The 25,843-nt window shown below is 41.7% G+C and overlaps 1 protein-coding gene across 1 annotated transcript in view; it reads right to left on the bottom strand.

Moving 5' to 3' along the window:
* The window catches only part of PTPRN2 (protein tyrosine phosphatase receptor type N2), a 705,188-nt gene extending 684,117 nt beyond the window's left edge, over nucleotides 1-21,071 (bottom strand). Inside the window, exon 1 of the mRNA XM_064162805.1 lies at nucleotides 20,778-21,071. Within this exon, the coding sequence (XP_064018875.1) occupies nucleotides 20,778-20,895 (118 nt within the window). The 5' untranslated portion in view covers nucleotides 20,896-21,071. The remainder of the gene's footprint in view (nucleotides 1-20,777) is intronic.
* Between the last annotated feature and the right edge of the window lie 4,772 nt (nucleotides 21,072-25,843).

Genomic DNA, 25,843 nt, shown 5'->3' with positions numbered 1-25,843 from the left:
TGTTTGCGGTTTTTATCAAGTAGGCAAAATCCTTTCACGTTTCTGTGGTCACAGTTATTTATTTTACAACTCCTGTATTGTCTACCAGTTATTTTCCCCATCATTTGCAACAAACTTAAACAGCAGGGGGGGAGCTATTAGGAGCCATGTCTAAAAATAAGAACATTCTGTTGTCTAATCCTAAAAGACAGTAGAGGGGTAATGGATGAAGTAGTGCCTGAATAAACTTTCTGTTCATTTTTGAAAGGACCATATTTCAGTCTCAGTTTGTATCCTAAAAATCTCTGCTGCAGTCACAGATGGCTAAAAGACAGAAGCAGAGATATATTCTTTCCATGCTGTATGTGGAGCACTCCCTGGCTTCCATTTCTTTGAAGTAGATTTTGGCAATAAAAAGAAGGGTAAAGAATCTGTGTGAGCCAGTGGTACAGTGCCCACTGGGGCATGATCCCACAGAGACCTGAAGGATTCATTCTATTTCTTTTGTAAGAAACACACCAGAAAAATCTGCAGGTGAAGGCACAGAAAGCTTCACTGCAGCAAAACACCAGGCCAAAAAGAATAATGATCCCTTTTTCATCAAAAGAATAAAAAGTCATGCAGGGCTTTGGGGTCAGAAGCTATTACTGATATATATTAGTTTCAAATTAGTCAGATTTTTCTGTGCATCATTTCATTTCTGGCTACTATTGAATCAGCTCCCCAGACCCTATGAGGAGAGGCTGAGGGAGCTGGGGGTGTGCAGCCTGCAGAAGAGGAGGCTTAGGGGTGACCTCACTGCTGTCTACAACTATCTTAAGGGAGGTTATAGTCAGGTGAGGTTGGTCTCTTCTGCCAGACAACCAGCAACAGAACAAGGGGACACAGTCTCAAGTTGTTTTGGGGGAGGTCTAGGCTGGATGTTAGGAGGAAGTTGTTGACAGAGAGAGTGATTGGCATTGGAATGGGCTGCCCTGGAGGTGTTCAAGAAAAGCCTGCATGAGGCACTTAGTGCCATGGTCTAGATGACTGGATAGGGCTGGGTGCTAGGTTGGACTGGATGATCTTGGAGGTCTCTTCCAACCTGGTTGATTCTATGATATTTGGGTTATCCAACTGCAAACACTACAGAGAGAACTAAACATACAAGTGCAAAAGAATCCAGTGGTGGCTTTAATGCTTTCTGACCCTGGTGGTGAATCACAAGAAAGAACTGTGAGGAAGACTTCACCTTGTATGTGCCTGTAACACAGTGCTAACTTCGTCCTGTTGGAAGAGCTACTTGGAAGTGTCCTGTGGGCTTGGGCTCTAGAAGCTAAGAAGGTCCTGAACCAATACATGAATGCATGAGAACCTCAGAGTAACATTTAAAGTAATATTGAGGCATGCTCACCTCTATGACTACAAGCAGTTGATGTAACAATTATGAATACTAAATAGTCCTTCCCTGCAGGTCAAGCCATTACAAAATACATTATAATAAACCAGCACTTTGCAATTAAATATGATTTTAACTGAAGCTGATAGGCATTTTGGTCTTTGTACACTGCTATGATTTGCTAGGTTTTCCTGGGACCCCGTTACTTAGAGTAAGTAAAAACTGCTTTGCTGTAATCACAAAACCACCATAAAATGATTTTACTCTGGAATTACTAGGTTCCATCCTTCACATCACATGAACTGTACAGGAACAGTGAAGAAGGAAAAATCTATACAGAATACATTACATGGTGAGGTAATGCACTTCAAAATCTGAGATATACAGAAGTGTGACAGAGATTTCAAGGTCAGAAAAGACATTCTACATGTCAGAGAATGTCCTCAATAGCATCAAGCGGTCACTGCAGTCAGTCCACAATTCCTGTTTAAGTATTGCATCATATGCCCCATGTGAAACATTTCAATGACTTCTCATCCTGTGATGCCAAAACTCATCTTTCAGCATGCATTTATTCAGCTTCAGCTTTCATTTTCCACCACTCATTATGGATCATGAAATCCAAAAAGAAGCTCTCTTCCTCATTAACTATTTACTATGGCTACAGACTAAAAAGAAAAATCACCTTGCAGAAACTTGTTCTCCATAAATAAAAAGCTTTATACACAGAGTTTAAACTCTGCAGAAATCTTGAATGCAGTAAAATATGTTCATGGTATTACTAATAATATCCTGCGAGGCCAAGGCAACTGTAAATCCAATGCTTTTACATCACCATGTTCATTCAGTAATCTTTAAAATGAGTATAAGCATCTCACTTTAATTGTACCAGGACCAGAGTTGCCACTTGCTATGCAAGTGTTATTCACATTTTCTGCTCATAAAAAATTAAACCCAAGAGAAATGTCATGATTTGCCTAATGTCACATAGCAGGAAGCAAAAATCAAATCCTGTTCTATGACCACTTGACATTCAAAGCCCTTCATAATCTGATTCCTAATATTCTGTTGCTCTCCTGTCACTCCCTCCTCTTTCAACACTCAAACCTGAGTCTTCCAACTTGTTCTATTCTTGCTCACTGTTTTCTTTCATACTGCAAATACTTTTGGAGCTGCCTTTCTGAACCAAGACCCAGGTTGTCTTTAATTTATTAATGGTCAACTTAAAACACAGTCCCAGGCAACCAGCAATAGAACAAGGGGATACAGTCTCAAGTTGTGCCAGGCAAAGTATAGGCTGGATGTTAGGAGGAAGTTCTTCCCAGAGAGAGTGATTGGCATTGCAATGTGCTGCCCAGGGAGGTGGTGGAGGCACCGTCCCTGGAGGTGTTGAAGAAAAGACTGGATGAGGCACTTAGTGCCATGGTCTAGTTGACTGGATAGGGCTGGGTGCTAGGTTGGACTGGATGATCTTGGAGGTCTCTTTCAACCTGGCTGATTCTAAGATTCTAAACCACCAATGTGGACCATCATAGGTGTTCCCGTGTGGAACCAGTTCCCAGTCCTTACCCATATGTACAGACAATTTATCAACCCCTCTGGCCTCATGCAATTGGGTTGCCAGCACCCAATAACTACACAACCTTATTACTCCAATCAGCTAATTATTTTTTTCTGTACCACAGAAAAGCATTCACTGTCAAAGTAACTTCATGTAAAAAGCACATTGTGAACCATTTGTATCTTACTATCCATTTATGCAACATCTCAATCCTCGTGTTCATTCTATCAACTCCTAATTCATCATCTCCTTCAGGCTGGAAGTGCATCTTGTCAAAGGTCTTTAAAATTCCCAACACACTTGGTGGCAGCACAAAATAAATAAGCACTATAGAGTTGATTGTAGAAATTGGAGAGAATAGCATAGAGTCTACACCAGTTATAAAGGCAAGGTTTGTTTTCTAATGAACACAGGTGAAAGAAAAGGCCCTAAAGACTATCTCTGCAGTTTTCACACCATCAAGAGAAGTTTGTGCTCTGAGAAAATAAAAGACTATGTCAGTCTTTAAAAGTAAACCTGTTCTGATGCTTAGAAGATTCAAGGCACCGTTTTGTTGTAAACTGCATATTCAGGTAACTAGAAGCACTATTAAAGTAACAAAGATGCTTCATGTCAGTTACAACCTCTCACCTTCTTCCTTTAAAGAAGCCTTCAGAAGTTCCATTTTTTCCAACTGTGTGACTTGAAGGTTACACAAGATTAATAGGTCTTCCTGAAGCTGTACTCCCTCTCTCATCAGTATTACAGTATTTTGTTTCCTTGTCTCCACACTGACAATTTTGTAAGACTTTGTTCATTTCTCAAAGTAGACTAAAGCAATTTAAACATGGGTTTAGCTGAGGTTACAATATCTACCCATCTGGTAGAAAACCATGATAAACCAGTAAAGTATATACTTACTGTACCTCTTTCTCTTTTATTCAATTACACATTTTCTGAGTGCACTATAGAGCTATTTTCTCTTTAAATTCAGCTTGCTTGTAATTTAATCTTCCCCCCTCACACAGATGTCATGCACAATGGTCCACTTTTATTATTTCACATCCATCTGAGGAAAAAAAATCAATTTTCCTCTGTTATTATATATATATATCTATTTTTCTATGTGCAAAATCCAGTACCCCATATTAGTAGCTCACAAATTCTGATAAACTGAACAGTAATGGATCTTGCCAGTGCTCATGGAAAACTTCCACATGATACAAGTGTTCTAGAAGCCACACATCCTTCTGGAAATGCAGTGGACAATTATTCCAAAGTGAGACAGGAGGAAAAAATGATTCATAGAATGGTTTAGGTTGGAAGGGACCTCAAAGATCATCCAGTTGCAAGCCCCTGCCACAGGCAGGGACACCTCCCACTAGAACAGGTTGCTCAAGGACTCATCCAACCTGGCCTTCAACGCCTCCAGGGAGGGAGCAGCCACAACCTCCCTGGGCCACCTGTGCCAGTGTCTCACCACCCTCACTGCAAACAACCCTTTCCTAACATCCAGTTTAAATCTCTCTTCTGACAGTTTAAACCCATCGCCCCTCATCCTGTCATTACAAGACCTTGTCAGTAGTCTCTCACCAGCCTTCCTGTAGACACCCTTCAGATACTGGAAGGCCACTATAAGGTCTCCTTCAAGCCTTCTCTTCTCCAGGCTGCAGAGCCCCAACTCTCATAGCCTGTCCTCATAGCAAAGCTGCTCTGAGTATCTCGGTGGCCCCCTCTGGACTGGCTCCAACAGTTCCATGTCCTTCTTGTGTTTCGGGCTCTAAAACTGCACTCAGTATTCCAGGTGGGGTCTGATGAGAGCAGAGCAAAGGGGGAGAATCCCCTCCCTTGCCCTGCTGGCCACACTGCTCTTGCTGCAGCCCAGGACACAGTCAGCTGCCTGGGCTGCACTCACACTGCAGGCTAATGTTGAGCTTTTCAAACCAAATCATCACAGTATTCCTTACAAAAGCCAAGAGCAAAGACATTAGCTTAAAGACATACTCAAATCCCAGTTACACTTGCTTGTTCAAAAGTCCATGTAACTTGATGTCAATAGCTTCCACATGCTACCATACAGAACTGCCACATAGCCTTCAATTCTTGTTTTCTGCAACAGGCAGAAGATTGAAGTGATAGTACTGCTTAAGTGGATGTAATGATTCAGCTCAACAGCCTATATAATACTTGAAATGTGCTTTCTGTCATGATGTAATATCTTTCCATTCATGCTTTCTCATCTGTACTGAAATTCAAAGTGTAATGCAAGACATGGGGATTTGTAATGCTACCAAGGTCAGTTATGTACTTTCCATAGCTTTGGGAACCACTTTCATATAGACTATAGACCTGTGGCCAGAGCATGGTTCTAAAAAACACCTGAAAAAAACAAAAACATTTAACCCAGTGCATTTCCTACCTACACTGGCAAGAAACACTTAGCACTGTATGAGCAGTTTACACTCTGATTTCTTATAAAATACAAGTTTTTCAGGGCACAATGAGCAAACACTTAAGTCTTGATTTGCAATTGCTGGGACTACAGTCTTTTTCTCTCTTTTAAGGAAAGTTCATGCATATCTGCATCTGAAATATTTGTCCACATCAGAGTTGTTCTCTCAGCAGTCAGGACACTAATCTCAGGATTGTGGGATGTGTTCCCATCAGACAATAGGGAACACAGGTTATTCATGGGAGAGTTCTTTGTGCTTACTCAGATTGCTCTAGTCAAAAGTTCCTTAGGAGCTAACAAAGTGCCAGATCAGATTAGACTAAAATCTGTCTCTGACAGAGCGATCAGTAGCAGTTGCTGAGGGAAAGAGTGTCAGATTGGGGCAATACACCAGAATCACCTTGGTATGACCTCCCCATTTGCCAACCATCTCCTACTGTCAGACAACTCTCCAATCTATCGGGCCTCACACCAGCCTGGGGAGCTGGTCCACTGACAGAGATGTGTCCCTCAGCAGATGCACAGAAAAAGGGGCTCATCACTCTGCTAATATTTTAAAGCTATATAATAGCATGGCAAAAATATTACCAGAGGTGAGATTCCTCAAAGCCAGTCACTCTCTGAAATCACCTTTTCCCTCTTTGCACCCATTGCCCTTTTCATTTTATAGAAAACATTTTACAAACACCCTATATTACACTGGAAAAATTCTTACTGTGAAATCTGGGAAAGATTCAAGCAAGGAGAACACCAAAGCTTTTTATCAACTGTGAAAAATACTACTTTACTGTTGCTACAGTAACATATTCCTCATAAGCCCTTTAAATTTAAATGCTGTCTTAGAAGAGTTCTGGGTCAAGTTAAACAGCACAGAGAAGCTCTTGAGAGGAATCAAGTTTATATTCAGCATGGGTAAAAATGCAACAGAAAAGGTGAACTAAAGTTTTTAGCTATTTCCATAATGACTTCTCACTTGCTGTGGTCTGTCCTACTTTCCTTCCCGGTAGTCACCCAGTGGTCTCTCTTCTGAGGGGAGAACTCTCAATGGCCTCTAAGGGAAAATTCCTATTTTTTTTGTATCCTATATCAATCTACCATCTTCATTTAAGAAACAAAAAATCATTAAAAAGCTTGGATTTGCAAAAAGATATAGATTTGCAAATATAAGTTTGCTCCTCCTGAGATAAGACCAAGAACAAAAAGCTATTTCCAACTTCTCACATATAGAGAATTGCTACACATAGAAAATAATATGAACTGAGAAATTGCAGAGTGAGTACAAAAATCATTCATGAGGCATCTGAGGATTATCATAGGAATTTATATTTATTTGCTCTATAACTGCATGATATCTGGTATTCTCTCTCATCTTTAAGGACCAGATTTAAAGTTATTCTTCTGAGAGACAGCTGTCAATACAATAAGCATACTGGGCATCATCTTTGGAAAAGGAGGAACAATCTCTTTCAGTTTTTATGTAGTTGTCAAGTATCAGTTTGTGTATTTTTGGCACCAATATGGTTTCAGGGAAACGTTCAGTCAATCTGCATCTTCTCAGCTATAGCTTTTTACAGTCCTTCCCAGATGTCACCAGATACCTACTCAAAAAGAGGAGAATGAAAAGCAAAGCTTCTAAGTCACCCTAAAGTGATGTGTTGGATCAATTTTTTTTTAAAGTAAATGAAATAGAGCAGACACTCCAAATAGTAGATTCAGAGTAATTTGAGGAGTTCCTATCTGGTATTATTTTAGAAACCTGGTCTAATTATTTTATATGAGAATGCCATAAACTCCTTAAGTAACCCTAAAAACATGCACAGGTGACACTACAATAAAGTTTGTTAACACAGACTTTGCTAATGTGTGAAACTTGGATGTTATTAAAACACTCAATTACCAAAGCAATGACAATACAGACTTTGCTATTATGTGAAATTTGGATGTTATTAAAACACTCAATTACCAAAGAAATGACAGAAATCAAAGTCCTGACTCTACTAAAGCTCAAGATACAACCAAAACTGCTGTGACCTATTTTTTTCATACTGAAAGCATAAGGGGCAACCAGTCCCATTTACTAAGTGACAACAGCCATTTACCTACAGTTATGCACATGCCTAAGTATTTGCATTGGTAATCAGAACCAAAATTAAACTGACAGACTTAATCAGAGCTGACAGGTAATAAACTATTACAGAAACAGTTCTCCTGTGACTGGTGACATGGGACAGCTATCATCACAATACCTGACATATGTTAGTCACAAATAAAATGGGACTAAAAATAGATCACAAATAAATATAACATAAAACACTGTGGAATAAACTAGTATTAAGAAACTACAGAATGAAGTTAATCTAATCTGCTGGATGAGAAGCTCAACAAGAGCTGGCAGTGTGCTCTTGCAACCCAGAAAACCAATCCCATCCTGGCCTGCATCAAGAGAAGTGTGCCCAGAACATCAAGGGAGGAGATCCTCCCTTTCTACTCCACTCTGGTGAGACCCCACCTTGAGTACTGCATCCAGTTCTGGAGCCCCTATTACAAGAAAGAATTGGACACGCTAGAGTGTGACCAGAGAAGTGCCATGAGGATGATCAGAGAGCTGGAGCTCCTCTGCTATGGAGACAAACTGAGTTGGCATTGTTCAGTCCAGAGAAGAGAAGGTTCTGAGGAGACCTTATTGTGGCCTTCTCTCAATATATTGGATATCCCAGTATCTGAAGGAGGCTTACAGGAAAGCTGGCGAGGGACTTTTTAGGAGGACTGGTAGTGATAGGACTAAGGGGAATGGAGCAAAACTAGAAGTTGGTAGATTCAGATTGGATGTTAGGAAAAAGTTCTTCACTGTGAGGGTGGAGAGACACTGAAATGGGTTGCCCTGGGAAGTGGTGGAGGGGTTTTTAAGGCCAGGATGGATGTGGCTCTGGGTAACCCAGTCTAGTGTGAGTTGTCCCTGAACAGCTAACAAGAATTGAAGGGACTAGAAGGTGGGGGAAAAAATCCCAAGTATAAATGAACCTTAACAGAAACCACAGCAGAAAGGTGGATTCTTCATTTCAAGTCAGTGATGGACTAAAGCTGACCAAAATGAATCTGTAGGCTAATCTGACAGGCTGGTGATGCCAAACCAGGGCTACCAGTAGAAAAACAGTATGCAACTTCTTCCTGCACATATTTTGTTATATTATAGATGTTTTTCAGAACTCTGCATACAGTAGAACACTTTCTTTTCATTCCTATTGGCACTGTCAAACACTGAGGAGTGACTTAGGTGTGGCTGGCAAACTACAGAACACTACACCCTGTGTTTTCCAGAGGGTGACTATCCCCAAGAAGTTAACACTCACTCCTCATTCTACAATGGCAGGGTTGCAAGATGGTACAACACCAAACCACCAGAGCCCATCCTTCAGCAAGAATTCTCTCAGATGAGAAGTTAAGCAAAGTATCTTTGTCAAATCACAGGAAAACATGGGGGGAGCTCCTGAGTCAAGACTACCTTCCAGACTTGAACAGAGACAATGGAAAATTGGCTAGGGAGTGTTCAAATATTTAATTTCTCTGTCTTAAATAGAGTCAAACATATTCTATAAAACCAGCTCTGACACCTTTAATTACCTGAAATCCAGGAACCTTGGGTTAGTATTAGTGACACCAGAAGCAACTGATTCTGCAACTGTTCTCATTTACACACACAAGAAAAAAACTTCAGTAAGACAAGGGCAAGTATTCAGAAAAGGCTGCATTTTACATGCTTCTATCATAGAATCAGCCAGGTTGGAAGAGACCTCCAAGATCATCCAGTCCAACCTATCCCCCAGCCCTATCCAGTCAACTAAACCATGGCACTAACATGGCATCCAGTCTTTTCCTGAACACCTCCAGGGATGGTGACTCCACCACCTCCCTGGGCAGCCCATTCCAATGGCAAATCACTCTCTCCGTGAAGAACTTCCTCCTAGTGGCTCCTCATGCAGTGATGAAGTTTCATCTAAAAAGCAAGTTGGTATTATTCTGGTACTGGATGGACAAAAAGAAAGGAAATTAAGGACAAAAAGCTGATCCTTTTAAAGGAGTATTAGGTGGACAAACATGTACACTCAAATTGAGATTCTGCCAGCTCAAGGTAGAGTCTTAGGTGGGGTTCAGTCCCTTTTTCAGGCACCACTATTTAATTTAGAGTCTCTGGCATGAAGCTCTCTGAACCATAAGGTAAGAGAAAGAAGCACAACCTTTTAACAACCTGTGTAGCCATCCAGTCATGAGGTAGCCAATCACATCAGAACTCTTCCCTGTCTGCTAAATGACAAAAATAGTTCCATAATCTGAAGATTATAAAGTATCCTTCTAAAATTTCTCTCAAGTAATTCTTCAATTAGCAAAGTTTAACAAGGGGGTGTGATCAGCTCCTTCATTCAGGCTGAATCAGATCCCACCAAAAGCTGTGTGTTCTGCTTTAGAAAATGCCAGCCATTTGACAGCTGTTTATTCTCAAGCCTGTGTGCTGCGTCCATTTCCTCCTCTTTTCTCAGCTATTTACTTTCAGATTATAAACTCTTTAGAGCAGGTGTTACTCGGAGAAACAGAGCAAATGGATAGCAAAAAAAACCCCAGCCCTCAACTGTAGATCTTTGTCTCTTTGAGGCAGCATGAAGACAAAAGTGTAGCACTAAAACGTTCTGCTTTTTCAATGCTACTTGATTTATTATCAATTTTATACTGCATAAAAATGTGACTGCTCCCAGAGAATATGGTTGGTTTATTTTTCTGCTTATCTTAAGATGGAAATTCAGCAGGTAGTCTCACTCAACTCCTTTCAAAAGTTCAGGTTTTGCTATTGTTGCATTTATTTTGAACGTGCACATTTTATAGCTGCCTTTTGTCCTTGGAAACTGTTCTCTGTATGTAATATATGTTGGTAAATTGTAATTATGAGCTGACCTAGTTAACCAAAATAAATCTCCAGACAGGTAGTACTAACAAGAGTATTTTAACAACTCTGAAATTTTGCTTCGTAACTGAGGCAAGGGAAAACTGCAGACTCTGACCCTGGATTTCAAGGGTAAAAAAAAACCCCAGACATTACCTAAATATAGATCGAATGAAAACCAAAAAGCTGAAAGGAATACTTTCTGCTGAACAATTCTGGGGGAGGATTATCTTTCCCAACTCTGTCACTAATTCCAAGATGTGTTCACCTACCTAAATGCTTGAGGATATTTATCTTGGTATCTTACTTCATTAATATCTACCTATTTCCAGAAAGTCACAATAGATGCATAATTCCCATATTTCCCTTTTCCTCTCTGTTTTTTTTCTTCCTTTAGGGCATAAGTAAGAAGTGTCACTAGTGACTACAGTCTTCAACAAATGGATGAAGCTCCTACATCCACAAGTGCAAATACAGGCTAGGCAATGTGTGGATTGAGAATAGCCTGGTGGAGCAGAACCTGAGGACAATGGTGGATGAAAATGCAACAGTGTGCACTTGTAACCTGGGAAGCAAATCTCATCTGAGGCTGCATCAATAGAAGTGTGGCCAGGAAGTCAAGGGAGGTGATTTCCCCCCCCCCCCCCCCCCCCCCCCCCCCCCCCGATTCTGTTCCTGTGAAACCACATCTAGAGTAATGTTCAGCCCTGGGGCCCCCAGCATACAAAAGACTGGATGTGCTTTAGCAGGTCCATGAAGGGGGCCATGAAGATGATCAGGGGGCTGGAGAACCTCTCATATGAGAAGAGCTTGAAAGCTGGAGTTATTCAGCTTGGAGAAGAGAAGGTTTCAGGAAGACTTTACAGCTGCTTTCCAGTACTTAAAGGAAAGATGGGGAGTGCACTTAGTGTCATGGTCTAGTTGATTGGACAGGGCTGGGTGATGGGTTGGACTAGATGATCTTGGAGGTCTCTTCCAACCTGGTTGATTCTATGATATGAGTCTATGACTCTTGGGGAGTGACTATCAGGGAGTGCAGTGGCAGGACCAGGGATAATGGTTTCAAACTGAAAGATGGAAAATTTTGATTACATAAAAAAAAGACATTCTTTATTGTGGTGAGACACCAGGACACGTTGCCCAGAGAAGCTGCGTATGTCCCATCCCTGGAAGACTGGATGGAGCTTTAAGAACAATCTGATCTAGTGGAAGGTGCCCCTGTCCACAGCAGGGAAGTTGGAACTAAATGATCTTTGAGGTCACTTCCAATGCAAAGCATTTTATGATTCTGTGATAATCCACAGTGTGACACTATGAAAGTGAGAAACAGGGTTCAGCTGAGAAGCTGGGATGAGAGGTAAGGCCAGGTCACAGAAGAAGTTGGGTGCAACACTTTGCTAGTGTAAGGAAGGCATTGCACTGACTACACACTGAAAATACTGAGCTGTGCTAAAAGCTTGAAGAGGAGTTAGAGGTCACTGGGAATGTTTGTTAGCCTATTATATCAGATATCAAATAAAGCTGAAACATAAGCAGTAAGTGTATAAAGTATTCCACAATCTAGATTAAAATTACAACAAATAATTTTGCCAAGCAAAATGCACCATAATGTATAGAGTCTTTAAAAAACAGAACAGACATTGACATTCTTTGGTGGTGATTTATCTGCATTAACCAAGGGAGTATGATCTTTGGTGCCACATTTTTAATTCAGTAGTGAGGAGTAAATATAATTTAATGTCTAACTTAGAAATCATTTCTCTAAGAGAAGTCAGGAGACTATATTTTATAAGGACAGAAGTCAAAGTTTCATGCCATGAAGAGTTCATGGGCAACAGTGGCATAAACTAATCCTATCCCCAAGCCCATCTTCATGTTGGCATTTCATGGATACCAGCACAGTCCTCAGGGGCTGTAAGCACAGTCTGTGATGTAAATCTGTTCTTTCTTTTCAACCAGTACCCTTTACAAAGGCAAGATCAAGCAGTCACTGGGAGGAATATCATACATTTTTGTAACTGTCAAAGGTTCTGTATGGCAAAGCTGCAGCCTGGTAATAGTGTAAAAGCGGGGGGGGGGGGGGGGGGGGGGGGGGGGGGGGGGGGGGGGTTAAAGCAAAACCACAAACAATTTATCAACAGAAACTCCTCCTCAGGCCTTAATATGAGGCATGACTTTCCAGGAGAAGTAAAGCAGCTGTCTGATACATCTGCTCTGAGTTTAACTGAATTGTAATAACCAACAAAAGAAGTTATAGAGAAAAGATTACCAGTGGGTGCAGAGCAGAATATCAACAAGAGAAGAGGTTATTAGAAGAGGAGCATTAGAAGAAGAATTGGCTGCCCAGGGAGGTGGTGCAGTCACCATCCCTGGAGGTGTTTAAAAGGAGGCTGGATGAGGCACTTAGTGTCATGGTTTAGTTAATTAGAAGGGTTAGGTGATAAGTTGGACTTGATGATCCTAGATGTCTCTTTCAACCTCTTCTGAGTGATTCTGTGTGAAAGGCATGGAGTGACAGGATGAGAGGTAAGGGCTTCAAACTGGAAGAAGTTCAGTTTAGATTGGACATTAGGAAGAAATTCCTCCCCATGATGGCAGTGAGGCATTGAAACAGGTTGCCTAAGAAGTTGTGGAAGTGTGAAGCCTGGAAGTGTTCAAAACCAGGTTGGATGGGGCCTTGAGAAACCTAGCCTAGTATGAGGTGTCCCTACCCATAGCAGGGGTGTTGTTACTAGATGGTCTGTAAGGTCTCTTCCAACCCAAACCATTCTGTGATTCAATGATGCTGTTTGGGATTTAACATTATTCTAGTCTATAGAAGCACTGGGAGAGAAGAAATAAAACAAACAATACTGCTTCTTAATACTGATATTTAACGCCTGTACAACAGGCAGGTAATTATCTCCTGCAGAACAATCAGAGCATAAGATTCCTGTGTGCCAGAAATCAATTTAAAAGCTACCAAATTTTCAGCATCCAAGATAGGGATTTCCATAAGCTACTTTGTAGAGTTTGTTGAGATTCAAACCTGAGACATCGAAGATTTGCTGGGGGGGAGAGGGAGGAAAAATGGGGCAGGAGGTATACATATGCACTGACTTTTGTTGAACTTTGCATTTTTATTATAGTAAGTAGTGCAGGTTTGGCCTCAGTTGCATTGTTTCCTATGAGGACAGTAAATTACATTTTGGGAGGCACAAATATCTCTGTGCATTACCTTGCACTTGTTAGCTTCCTTTCAAGCTTACCATTGCCTCCTGTTAAGCTATGACTGAAAGAAAAGACCTTACACCCACTACAACCAGCTGTACTTCCCATAAACCTTCTAGCTACTGATTTTTACATGTTAAAATAGCTTGTATTACCAACATACTAGTTTGAAGCAAAATAGGTAGGCAATGTTAAGTGCTAACCCTCTGTTCAGAGAAACTGCACCAACAAACGATGCTTTAGTACTTGGTTCACTGAAAGAAACCACAGGAGAAAATGGAGTAAAATGCAGCAATTTAGTAAGCTACTTTCCTTCTCAAAAAACTCCTTCTCAGAAGGAATAAATTCTCTGAAATGAAGCCCTTCTAACCTTTTCTGAAAGAAATGCCCTATGTTTTTGGTGACCACAGGTGTTCCAAATGGCAAACTGTCATAGGGAATGCTATAGTGTATGGATGCTATGAAATGGTTGAGATGAAAGTAAGTGTTCCAACCTCCTCACAAGTAAAGCCCCTAAACCTCACATAAGCAAACTCAGTAATCATCTTATTAACTTCAATGCCTTTGGTGCTTTCTCCTGACTGTCCAAAATTAGTGTGTTTGTGGTTCCCTTCACTCAGCTCTCCCATACCAGACCCCCCTACCATTTGACTATCCCACCTGCATTTATCTTCTTTCACTTCACTTGCTTCTTCCATTATGCTCATTTCTTCTCTGGCTCATTCAGAGGGCACCTTCATTTGTTTGCAGTTATCAGAAGATGACTTCTCAGATTATTTTTTCCCAGAGCTACTAGTATTCTTCAGCCACCTCACCTGTTTCAGTCCCTTATGTGACAAACCTGCCTGACTACTCACAAGACCTTCTTAAACAGCTTAATTGCAAAACCCATATATCTCAAAGTCATGCCTATGGTTTTGAAGTCATGCAGCAAGTGATCCTCAGCCAACCTTACTTTGTTTAGGCTGCTTCATTAGTCTCATCTCAATGGGGAGAGGTCTCTTCCCAAGTTTAACCCAGCAATTTTTTTAGCAGCTAAGGAACAGTACCTACCATGTAGGTACTTAAAGCCAGATACTCTTCCTAGTCTTGGAAGCATATTAAGACAAACCTAAGTGGAAAATAATAGCTGCAGTCAGGGAGCCATTTATCTGACCTGCATTAGATATGTACAGTTGGGTGAAATTAATTGAAATTTATAAACTAGATACAGGTTGAAAGGAGTGATTAGTTCAAATAATTACATTTAGTTAGATTTATCCTACCCCTTACATTCAGGTAAATAAATCTTTTCTATTCCCAGAGCAGTTTCTCATAGTTTACATGCATTTCCTGACTCCCATTTTTGCCACATGTTTGGGCTACAGGAATGAATTAATATTTCTGTTTTGTGAACCCCTTCAAATTCTTGTCACAACTCCTTTTCTCACGTTCCAAACTGGTCCACTGAACATTTCAGTTCTGCTCCTGCATTTGACTGTCCCTTCCATGAGAGAAAGTAACTCCTTCCAATCTTAAGTTTCTGTGCTTACAGATCATATAAAACTCACTAATCTCCATTCCTGACGTCCAATTCCAAGAATTTTACTTCTACTATATATTTTATTTCTCACTGCCTCTTTCCTTTATTTCTCACCCACATTCCCAACATACTTTCCTTGGCATATCTTCCAATTGCTTCTATGCAGATATGCTCTTTTCATCTTCATTTGCTCAGACTTCATTTGCAGGCTGTCTGACCAGCAACATTACTTACTGCCTTCCTAGAGTTATTAACAATCACCACAGCTATCCTGAAGTCAAAGATACACTTAGCTCTGCATCCTGTCTTTCATGGAGACTACCTGTAGACTTTGTCTCTTGGATACTTTCTCTCCTTTGTCTTTATCACCAGAACCAAACTGATCTTTCCTCCAATCCTTATTGACCACCCTCTTGTATCTGTCTGTAAACACCAACATAGACTTTAGCAAGGCATTTTATAGGAACAACTCAGGCATTTAATCAGAATTTTAGGTTACAGCGTGAGATGGGGCTGAAATATCTGTCATTCCCAGGAAGCTGGAGTATACACTGCCTTTCATCTTTCACAGGTCTCCTTATGGATTTGGAATCATATGAGTGACAGTAATCACCTACATCTTCTGCTCTCTTTCCAGCCAATGGAAATCTGACCAATGCAGGAGACATCAGCTCCCTGCTCATCACAGGGCTCCACTACATTCAGGCACAGCAGCTGCCCTTTTCCTACTTAAAGGAAGTGTCTCCACAGTGATGTTTATAGGAATTGCTGTTCACTTCAACAAAGCACACAGACAACCACCCATTCAGTCTGTCAACATTAACTTGCCTTTGCTGTTTTAACAGAACTGCTCAAACATTCCAGGATCTAATAATTAGGAGTAACCTCATTTCCTCTTAGTAGGCAGGCTGATAGCATGATATGGTTATGCTGTGGCATGATGAAGATTTTGAGACTGGTATGATTTGATGGTAGCAAAAAAAAGAATAAATACAAGTAGAAATGCCTTCTTTTACTTCACTAAATACAGAAAAATACTGGGGTACACTCAGGAAAGAAACAGAAAGGAGCTTATATTTCCAAAGTCTTGTCTATTTTCTCTCAATTAGTAAACAAACTGAATGTCCCTAGAAATCCCATCCTATGAAAAACCCTGACAGCACCCTGCAATTACTTCCTTTTCCAAACAGAGAAATAAATATCCTATCAATTTGAAACTTCCAACAAACACAAGTTAGTAAAGAGATAGTGTAGAAGAGTCATGCCATGTCAGAAACATAAATGTACATTCTTACCTTTAATTCACTGGAGCTAACAGATATATATGCCTTAATATCAAGTTACCTTCAGATTGCTTTCCAACATAACTGAATACTTAAGGGACATTTCTAGAATATTAAAAAAATACTCTTCATCAGGGGAAGCACACAGCTTCCTACACTGAATGCTTTGTGTTCTGAGCACACAGCACTGTCTTAATTAAATTGTTTTGTTGATATCAACGTGATATCAAAATATACGAGTGGCTATGAGAAGTTCCAAGTAATTATAATTGGAAAGTCAGGCAACTTTATCTACTGAGCAGATGATAACACTGGAACTCCCCCACTTTCCCAGCCAGTCTGCTACAAACCTCAACCTGTGTTTTGATCCAAATGCTTCTGAAGTCAATGAGAAGGCTGACAATGACTCCTATGAGGTTCAGCTGTACCAGAACTGGTGCAAGAAGCGAAAACTCAGTCCTCATGGACAGTTGAGAATGATGGCTGAAAACAACAGCTTATGTTAATTCTGTTATGGTAACATTTACCCAACAAGAGCTAAATCAAGATACACTTTTTTTTCTATTCTCTATGTAATACCCCCCCACAAAAGTTCTCTCTCTCTACTTCCTTCACATTGTATTTGAAACAATGACTGAAAAGCCAAAAATCTTGTGTTTTTTCATCTGCCCTGCTCTTTATTTCTTTGTCTTGTAATTTAGAAATCAACACTGGAGAAAAGCCAATAGTAAATGAAGTTCTGGATCTTGTAGTTTCATACCTCTGATCAATTTTAACCACTTGAAACTCCTAACCCACATCTAAAATATATTTCAAGCTGTTAATCATGCGCACTGAACTTTGTGGAAGTCCTATAATGAACATGCAACATTTTTTAAAGCCCTTGAGTAGTTTCTACCTCACTTTATATTTAAACTCTAGTGAAACGTAAGACATCATCTTTGTTCATTACATGTGTCAGGAACTCACAGCTACAGGTTCAGAAGATCTCATTTTTATAAGCTGATATGTTACTGACTTGGCTTTTCGTTAGTTAAAATCTCAGTCCACAGGCACCGGAGTTGCCAAAAGTTTGCATATGATGATTTGAAAACAGCGTCAAAGAACAACTGTTTCCAGAAATTTCCACACCATATTAATGTATTCATTTCAGAAGAAAATGCAGGCTGAAAAACAGCAACATACACAGTACAAAAGATCAAATTGCATTGCAAAATCAGACTCATATTCACTGAAGGTTATAAGCATCATTTTACATGTTAGAGGGCAATGTGAAGGCACTGCAGTGAGCACACATTCTCTTTCCTAATACACGTGAGGGTGACTTTCTGCTGCAAAATACTGGTATGTTAGGACTAATGGAATAATGTGTTTAAGAATGTTCACTCTTTGTTCCCAAGTTCTCTACCTTACACAGCCTACCTCACGTGAAAAGAAAATATCACTGCAACTCTCTGAACAGTCTACTTAAACTGTGCAAGTGCATGTAAATGCTGTAATTGTTGGAGCTGCAATTTTCCTGAACTGATTAGTGCTTATTGGAAAGCATTTTAAAGTTTAACTGCTTCCTCAGCATAATTATTTCCTCATAAGAAAATGCTTCATTGAGGGAAAAAAAAATCCATTTAACCATAGCTACAGGAGCAGAATCACCCAAATCAGTGGAATTTAACAAACATGATCAGGATTCACAGGCAATCACTTTGTAAAAGACTTTAAAAGAAGTTTTTGAGTGAAGTGTGCCTTATAAACAAATACAGATTTATTTAGAACATTAAACCCCCAGCCCTAGGGTTCTATCAGCCTAATGAACACCACTATGTACTCAGCTGGAAAAGATAAGAATCTCTCTCCTGGGCTAAACCTGGGCAAGAGACAGAGAGAGTGGAAGGGCTACAGCTTTCCTCATTTGTTCATGTTTTAAATGCTCGTATAAATATCAGGAAATGGGAGAATTTGTGCTTTTGTTGGTAATAGTATCTTAGAAAAACACCTTCCCACAGGAACAATTTACAAAGCCTCATGAATTATAAAGGCAGAAGCAGCGCAAATCCAAATATTTTCTCTTATTTCACTGCAATTCAAAACTTTCCATTTCTTAAACAAGTGTGTAGGTATGTCACAAAAGAAAAAAGTCACCATTTGGATAGGATTGCTACGTTGGAAAACACAGACAAAAGCTGACAACAAGCGAAAAAAAAGGAAGAAAATTAAATTTGAGTAAAGCATTCTATGAAATGGTACAAGTGATGGACTTCAGCTTTTAGGAAGGCTTTCTAAAACACTTAATAGGAACAAATGAATAAAAACATGGTTCTGTAATTATATGGCTTTTAAGGCAGTTTTCAGCACATATTGTGGAGGCTTAATAACGCATCTGTGTTCAATTTCCAATTGAAGAAGCTGGGACTGTGCACAAGAGGTAATCAAATGAGGACCTTCCACCAAAACCCACAAATAATCTCCAAACTCAGGTACTTTTTTTTTTTTTTTTAATTACAGTTGCATCTCCCAATTGCATCTAAAAATTGCCATCTAAAGTTGACTGCACCTATTGTACTAAGTAGTTTGAACTTAAGATTAATGAGACCTGAAATGCTGATCAATAAAAGAAATAAAGGAACACTAAGGGAACAGACAGACAAAAGTATTTCACTTCTAGGAACGCAAACATTTTCTTTCATCTTGTGAAGCACACTAAATCCTTTCCCAACTTTCACACAGATGCATGAGATACCAGTTAGCTCCCTACCCCAGCAAGAAGTAGAAAAGATCAACTTATTTTCCTGGTACTGAAGTATCTGTGAATTATACCTCTCACACCACCAGATTCACTGTGTAAAATGAAGCCTACTCTTCCCTTGCTGCCTTCCACGCAAGGACAGCCTTAGCTATCAGGCAAGTTATCCTTGCTGAGGCACAGGGAAGTAACAAACAGAAAACATTGGTTTGTAGCTACAACACACTGACAAATATTTTGTGACCCAGACCAATCTGCAGTTTATGTGTAGGGAGAGAGAACCAAAATCTTTGAAAAGCACAACCTATAGCATATTGCATTATTAAAGGTAAAAATTACAGCTATTACCTTCAACGTCTTTATGCAAGCTTGTCCCTCAGCAGATTAGGAGAAACAGTCTATATCTATAGCAACCAGAGAAGAGAAAGAAGGGACATATCCAGTCTAAACCATTTCCCTTTAAAATCCTGCATCACTACCTTCACTATAGCAAGCCTTTACTAGCTCATTTTTATTGCCACTTGACTGAAGCTTCATTAAAAAGCACGGTCAGCTGATTTTAATTCCTTCTTAATAAACAGGATGTACCTCAAGAAGACTGCAGATACTTTTGTGGAAGGCTTTCTCTGTTTCTTAATTTTATTTTTTGTCTTAGAAAAAAAATATATTTCTTAGGGAGAGGTAGTTTACCTTTCACTCTGACCTCCATAACCACTCCAGGGAAGTATTAAACTGGGGGGAAATACTAAATTCTCCAAGTTCTGACCTTTTGGATTTTAATTTTGGGATGATACTGCAAGTGAAGTAAGACTGGCTGTATTAGTAGGTAACACTGAAGATAATTCTGGTGAACACACAGTCAGGAGTGCCTCAGCGCAAGGCAAAGAGTGCCAGGGAGAGTGGCATAGGGAAACAGAACTGATTTTAAACAGTTTGTTTTCAGACTCCCTTTGTATTAGTTTGGGTCATTTTAGCAGGTGGGGACGTTCAGCGCAGATGGTAATCAATTACGGGGTTGAGTGGAGAATGCCTCAACAGAAAGAAGCTGTTCAGTGGTCTTCGTTGGGCAGCACTGAGCGTTGTTACACAGCTGTAACCCAGGCTGAACCAGGAGCAGGTGCTGGCTTCCACCTGCAGCAGCGCGCGTCGGCAGCGGGCAGCAGCGCAGGCTGGGCTGCACCTGGGGGGTTGTGGCATGGGGACCTCCCGTGGCTCCAAATATGAGAGGAGTTCAGTGGGCTGCACCGAATGAGTCGGAGGAGGGTCGCGTATGTGGAGGGTGGATGCATTTTTGGTGACTCGCCAATGCTGCACCTTCGACTTTAGGGGCCTCATGATTGTCTCGGTGCAAGTTTTCAGCCTGTGGGGCCACTTGGTGCGAACAGCTCCTCAGAGGTAGCCCCAGAGATCCCACGGGGACACGCAGCTGGGGCAGCTGGGACCCTGGGTCAGACTAGGAGTGACCGGGGAGAGGCAGGACCCAGGAGGTGTGAGGAGCTAGATGACAGGGACCCCCAGCGGGCAGCCGCGCCGTAGGAAGGCAGAAGAGGGGCCCCGCACCGGCAGCCGGTCCTGAGGGACGGGAGGACGGGCCCCGCACCGGTAGCCGTGCGGGCGCGGCCGCCGGGGGCCTGTCGAGCTGCCTCTGAGGAAGCTCTTGGGCAGCAGCGAAGGCAACGAGAGGATGGCGCGGCCCTGCACCCCGTCAGCCCCACGCCTCCCGCCTCTGGCCCCACTCACCGATCCGCGCCTCAGCGGCGGCTCCGGCGGAGGGTGGTTGGCTACGCGGGGCGGCGGCGAGGATCTGCAGCAGCGGCGGCAGCAGCAGCGGGAGGACGGAGCCGAGCGCCCCCATCATGCCTGGCCCATCGCAGGCGGCTGTCCCGTTCCCCTGCTCGCCGCCGCCAGCCCTCACTCCATACCGCCAGCCCGCTCTTCGCCTCCCGCAGCCGCTCCCCGGCTCCGGCAATCAGCAACCGCAGTGGATTCAAGACCCAGGACAGCGACCAGCGCCGCCTGCCCGCCCCCGAGCCGGCCCCGCCCCGGCCCGGCCCGATCCGCCCGCCCAGAAGATGCCGGGAGCGGGGAGCGTGTGTGTGCGGGTGCACCTCACTAGCGCCCTGTGGCCAGTCTTCCGTGCCCCCCCTTTCCTGCTCCCGACCCGTCTGGCTGCAGGGAATGGCCCTACCCGCCCTGCCGGCACCGTGGGGAAGCAGCCCTAACCCTCTCCGGTGAAGTGGGGGCAGGGGATGCTCCCCTGAACTGCCACTGGCCCCCGCGGAGGCTCCGCCTCAGGTGGGCCGCAAGCCGCCGGGCAAGGTGAAGGGAGATCCTTCGCAGCAGGGAGGCTATGCCCTGGGCTGCCCTATAAAAATAGCCGAGTACAGCAGGGTGAGGTCGGTAGCAAATGTGTCTGTTCCACACACCTGTGTTTACGTAAGTCCAATTCAGATCCTGTCAAAAGTTTTGTCCTGCAAAACGCACTTTGCATGGGTTCTGCCTCCAGCCCACTCAACAGCAGAGTGGTTAGCATTTTTCTACAGATAAAAGTCCTTGCCAAGGATGGATTTTATGAGCCCTCAGGTAAACACCTCCTGCAGCAGAGCTGTATTTGCCTGGGACACGTCTGCAGCAGTGACGTGTTTCTCCTCCACCTCCTGTCCCCAGTTCACTCCCTGTGAGTGAGAGTTCTTGGTCTGGGCTGCTGGGAGAGGAGACTCAGGCCTGAATCCATTCATGTCCTCCTGGTTTGCACTCCCATTTTCTCACAAACTGGTAATATTTAGCCTTGTTACAGCAGTTGCAGTCACCAGGGTGAAGCAGCACAACTGCCAGACCTCCGACTGATGGCTGGTCCCAGCCACCTCTGTCACCCTGACATCTGCTTTATTCCTCCCTGAAATCTTAGATTCTCCTGCTCTTCTCCATGCTTGAGGTAAACGGCTCTAACTATACTCCCTGACATGCTCTGCCCCTGGCTTTAACCAGCTAGAGTCATGACAGACTCATTCTAAAGGTATTTTAAAGGATTTTAAGTTGCACTGCATGCAGTAGCTTTGCCAAAGACCAGAAAACTTAATTTTCATTATTGAAAAATGAAAGCTCACAGAACAAACTAACCCCAGAAGGCAACAGTCATTCCTCCTTGCTCACCTCAAAGGTGGCAAGATGTGCTAGTCTGAAGCTAGCTAGAATGTTTTGGTGAGAAGAATTAGATTACAGGCTGTGAAAGGGGAACAAATGGTGATGTCTACTTCACTCATAGGCTTGCTGAGATGTATAAGAACAAGAACACAAACGCAGAGAAGGGAGTTGCCCTCTGGGCTTTGGGCTGCATCTCTCTCTCTAACCTAACCTGCCATCTGTGTGACTAAATCCACCTGCTTCCTAACCCCCCTGGCTGACCCCTCAATCTTCCTAGGACACAAGGCAATGTCTGGGGTAAGGTAGAGGGGGGTGGGGGAAGGTGGAAGGGTGGGAGCCCCTCCTGGGGACTCTGGTTTCTGGGAGGGCTGTTGTGTTTGTGTATTACCTTTTAACTTGTATATTTCTGTATATAATGGTATATATTGTTGTATATTGTGCTAGAGCTGTAAATATAAAGCTTCATTCAATTTCCAGAGCCACTGACTCTAGTCTGGGTGATGTTACAAAGTGTGTGGGGGGGAGCAGGTAACACCCAAACTTCAACATGACCTCACCAGGTAAACATGAAGAATCCAGCCACCACGTTGGGACTGTCTTAGGACCTCCCATGAGGCGTTCAGGCTAGCCTAGGGACTGAAGCCAGAGCTTTGCCCCAAGCTCGGTGCAAGGGATCTGAGTGGGAGCTTGTAAGGGCACACATGGCTCCTGGTGTAGTGACTGACAGCTGCACACTGCTCCTATTCTCCCAGTTTTACTCTGTGGGAAAAGTGCAAGCTGCTGTGCTGGGCAAAAGGAGTCATGGCTTCTAGAAGTGGTGCAAAGTCACCTCCTTTCCTTTGTAGTTAAGATTATGACTCTCATGCAGACAAGGGCAATGTTTGAGTCAGAAAATATAAATTATATATGTATATATATATATGGTGTTGGGCAGTATTTGCTGGTCCAGGGTTTGAACAAGGGTTGGATGGTTTTACAAGCATTTCTGTCCTTGAGGTCTGTTACATGGCTGCTTACACTTTGCAAAGGAGCAGTTTCACTAACCCTAAAGGTCCTTTTACCTCAGGAAAATCAATTTTGACAACTCTGAGAGAAATGTGAGCACTGAAAGGGGAGAAACAGAAAAGGAGGGAACAGCATTCAATGGAAAGGACAAGATGAGAAATGAAAGTGCTGAAACATAAATTAGTATATTCTCATGGGTTATGCAAACCATCTGTCTTTAAAGCTAGTAGTAGGAACAAGGAAAAAGGTCATCTGAATTAACAGAGAACTGCAAAACAACTGAAGGTAAGAAAGGAGCAAATGGCAGGCACAGCAAGAGAACAAGCTGTTCATCAAAATACAGCAGTGGTATTACTGGAAGTCACTGGAGCTCTGCAATGAAGTGATTTGCATAGGTCCTGTGAATTTATGATCAAATACTGTACAGATTTTAAAAGGGGATTGAAATTGTTATAGGCATTCCATGCAGAGAATTAGCAAAACAATGACAGCCCTTCAAGAGCATGTGAAGCAACATGAAAAATGAGAGAAAGGAAATTTATCAAAGATAGGAAGAAATCCTTGAGTAAATAAGGTTAGTAAGACAGGAGTAAGGTGTCAAGGAAAGAGTCAATTGGTAGGTGAATTGGATATTTAGAAAGAACGCAAGTAGCAAATCTCAGGACTAGAAAATTCCAAGCATTTTACCTAGCAAAGATACACAGATCTGTCTTAGAGCCCCAGCATCAGACAGATTGAAGTCAGTGGCATTAGGTATAATGAATTTTGTTAATGATGTGTAAAAACTGCAAGACTTGAGTCTGTGTGTAGATGAGATGAGTAATAGAATCACAGTGTAAATAACATGTTATGACATATGCAGGTTCCTTGCTGGTTCATAGTAATTTTCTCAAGACATTTCTCAGTGCCAAGGTTTTTAATACTTTGTAAGCATACATGCTTAGGTTTACCAACCTTGTAAGGTTTTATTGTTGTCTTTTCAGTAAGTTTCTGAACTGTGGAAAAAGAAATCCTAAAGGGCACAAGTAATTTGTGACAATTACTGGGGAAATGAGAGCATTTACTCAATTGTTTAAGTCAGGGATGCTGTGGCACTCAAAAAAAACCTCTAGGACTTCATAGTTTTAGAAGATGGTATTCAGTAAGTTATTCTGTGGGGGCATATTTAAATCTTTTTGGTAAAGGATTCTAAATTAGTAAAGACACCAAATGGTGGCTGAGAGGGAATGTGAGGCTATATGGAAGAACGACATTGGAAATTATAGATCTGAACATTTTAGCACAGTGAATGACATCCTGAAGTTTAGCATGTCCTTAATTGCTGGAAATGAGTCTTTAAGTGATACCCAGATAAATGTGCCAAACATGCTAAGCAAAGTGAAAAAAGAGCTGGGTAATCTGTATGACTTTATACATATGAAAGATTTCCATCCTTAGCCATGGTAACTAGAGCTGAAAAGGAATTTTTCAAAGAAACTATTTTCTCTTTGAAAATGATATGTTGTCTGACTGTTTTTTCTTGAGAAATGTACATGTGTTAATCAAAAATACTTTAGTAAGGGCCAGAAAAAGATCCAGAAAGGAAGAGAAAATATCCCAGAATGGCTGACTGCCCACTAACCAGGACATCTGCATGACCTGAGATTTTAAAGCTTCAAATTTTTGCTTTGATTCATTCAAGGACATGATCTAACCATTGGAGAATAAGGTCAGCCTCTCTCCCCTTCTCAATTTTGCTGGGCTGTTTAAGATTATATCAAAAGCAAACAGCTTTGCTATAAAAGCTATTCGTAGGCAGGAGCAGTTTAGCACAGAAGAGGAAAGGAAATGAGTATAGGATTTATTTTGTTGATTTACTACTGTTTAGAATGAAATAGCAGGAGCAATGAATTAAGAAACTGGAAGTTGAGTTAATGATAGAATTGTCACAGATGTGAGAAAAAAAAAGGTGGTAGAATCACATGAACCAAAAACTGGGTGGGGGTAAAAAAAGAAGATAAATAGAGCATTCAGTTAAGGCAAAGTCTTGCCAGAGAATAATTTAGGCATAAAATACACAAAAGGAAAATACTGTTATACACTTACAAGTAATTAAGTGATAAGAGTAAAATGTTACAAACAAGATTAAAATAATACATGATAGTTGAAGGCTAAATATAAAAGTAATAAACCACAAAGACAGCATCTGAGTTTTACTGTGTACTTCATCACTGGGGTCATGTTTGTAAGCCTTTGCAGGTCTGTTTTGTAATTACAAATGGGAATTATATATACAAGCACACACGCCGGGACTGTAGAAGTTGTATTTGCGAATAGAAGAGAACTGCATGTTTTGTCTAAGGGTCACAGAGCTATTTGTCAATTTAACCAAGTATGAAGAACCCAAACAAAAGGTCAGTTCCAGCTATACTGAACAGAGTCTACCTGCACAGGCAAACGTGTCCTGAAAAGAAAAAAAGGCATTAAAATTACCTTCATTTGCTTCCTTCCTTTCCTCCTCCTGTCCCTGCTGTGTCCCCCTTGTGTTCCACTCTCTCCCCAAATCGAGCCTTCTGAGCACATTAATTGCAGATCATTTGTCCTGTTAATGGTTCCACATTCCACAGGGAACAGTATCTATCAGGCAGCTTATCCAAGATTCAGTAACCTAGATACCT

The sequence above is a fragment of the Pogoniulus pusillus genome, chromosome 23, assembly GCF_015220805.1.
Source record: "Pogoniulus pusillus isolate bPogPus1 chromosome 23, bPogPus1.pri, whole genome shotgun sequence".
NCBI classification, from domain to species: domain Eukaryota; kingdom Metazoa; phylum Chordata; class Aves; order Piciformes; family Lybiidae; genus Pogoniulus; species Pogoniulus pusillus.
The sequence above is the reverse complement of the archived record's forward strand: the minus strand, read 5'-3'. Positions and strand labels throughout refer to the sequence as shown.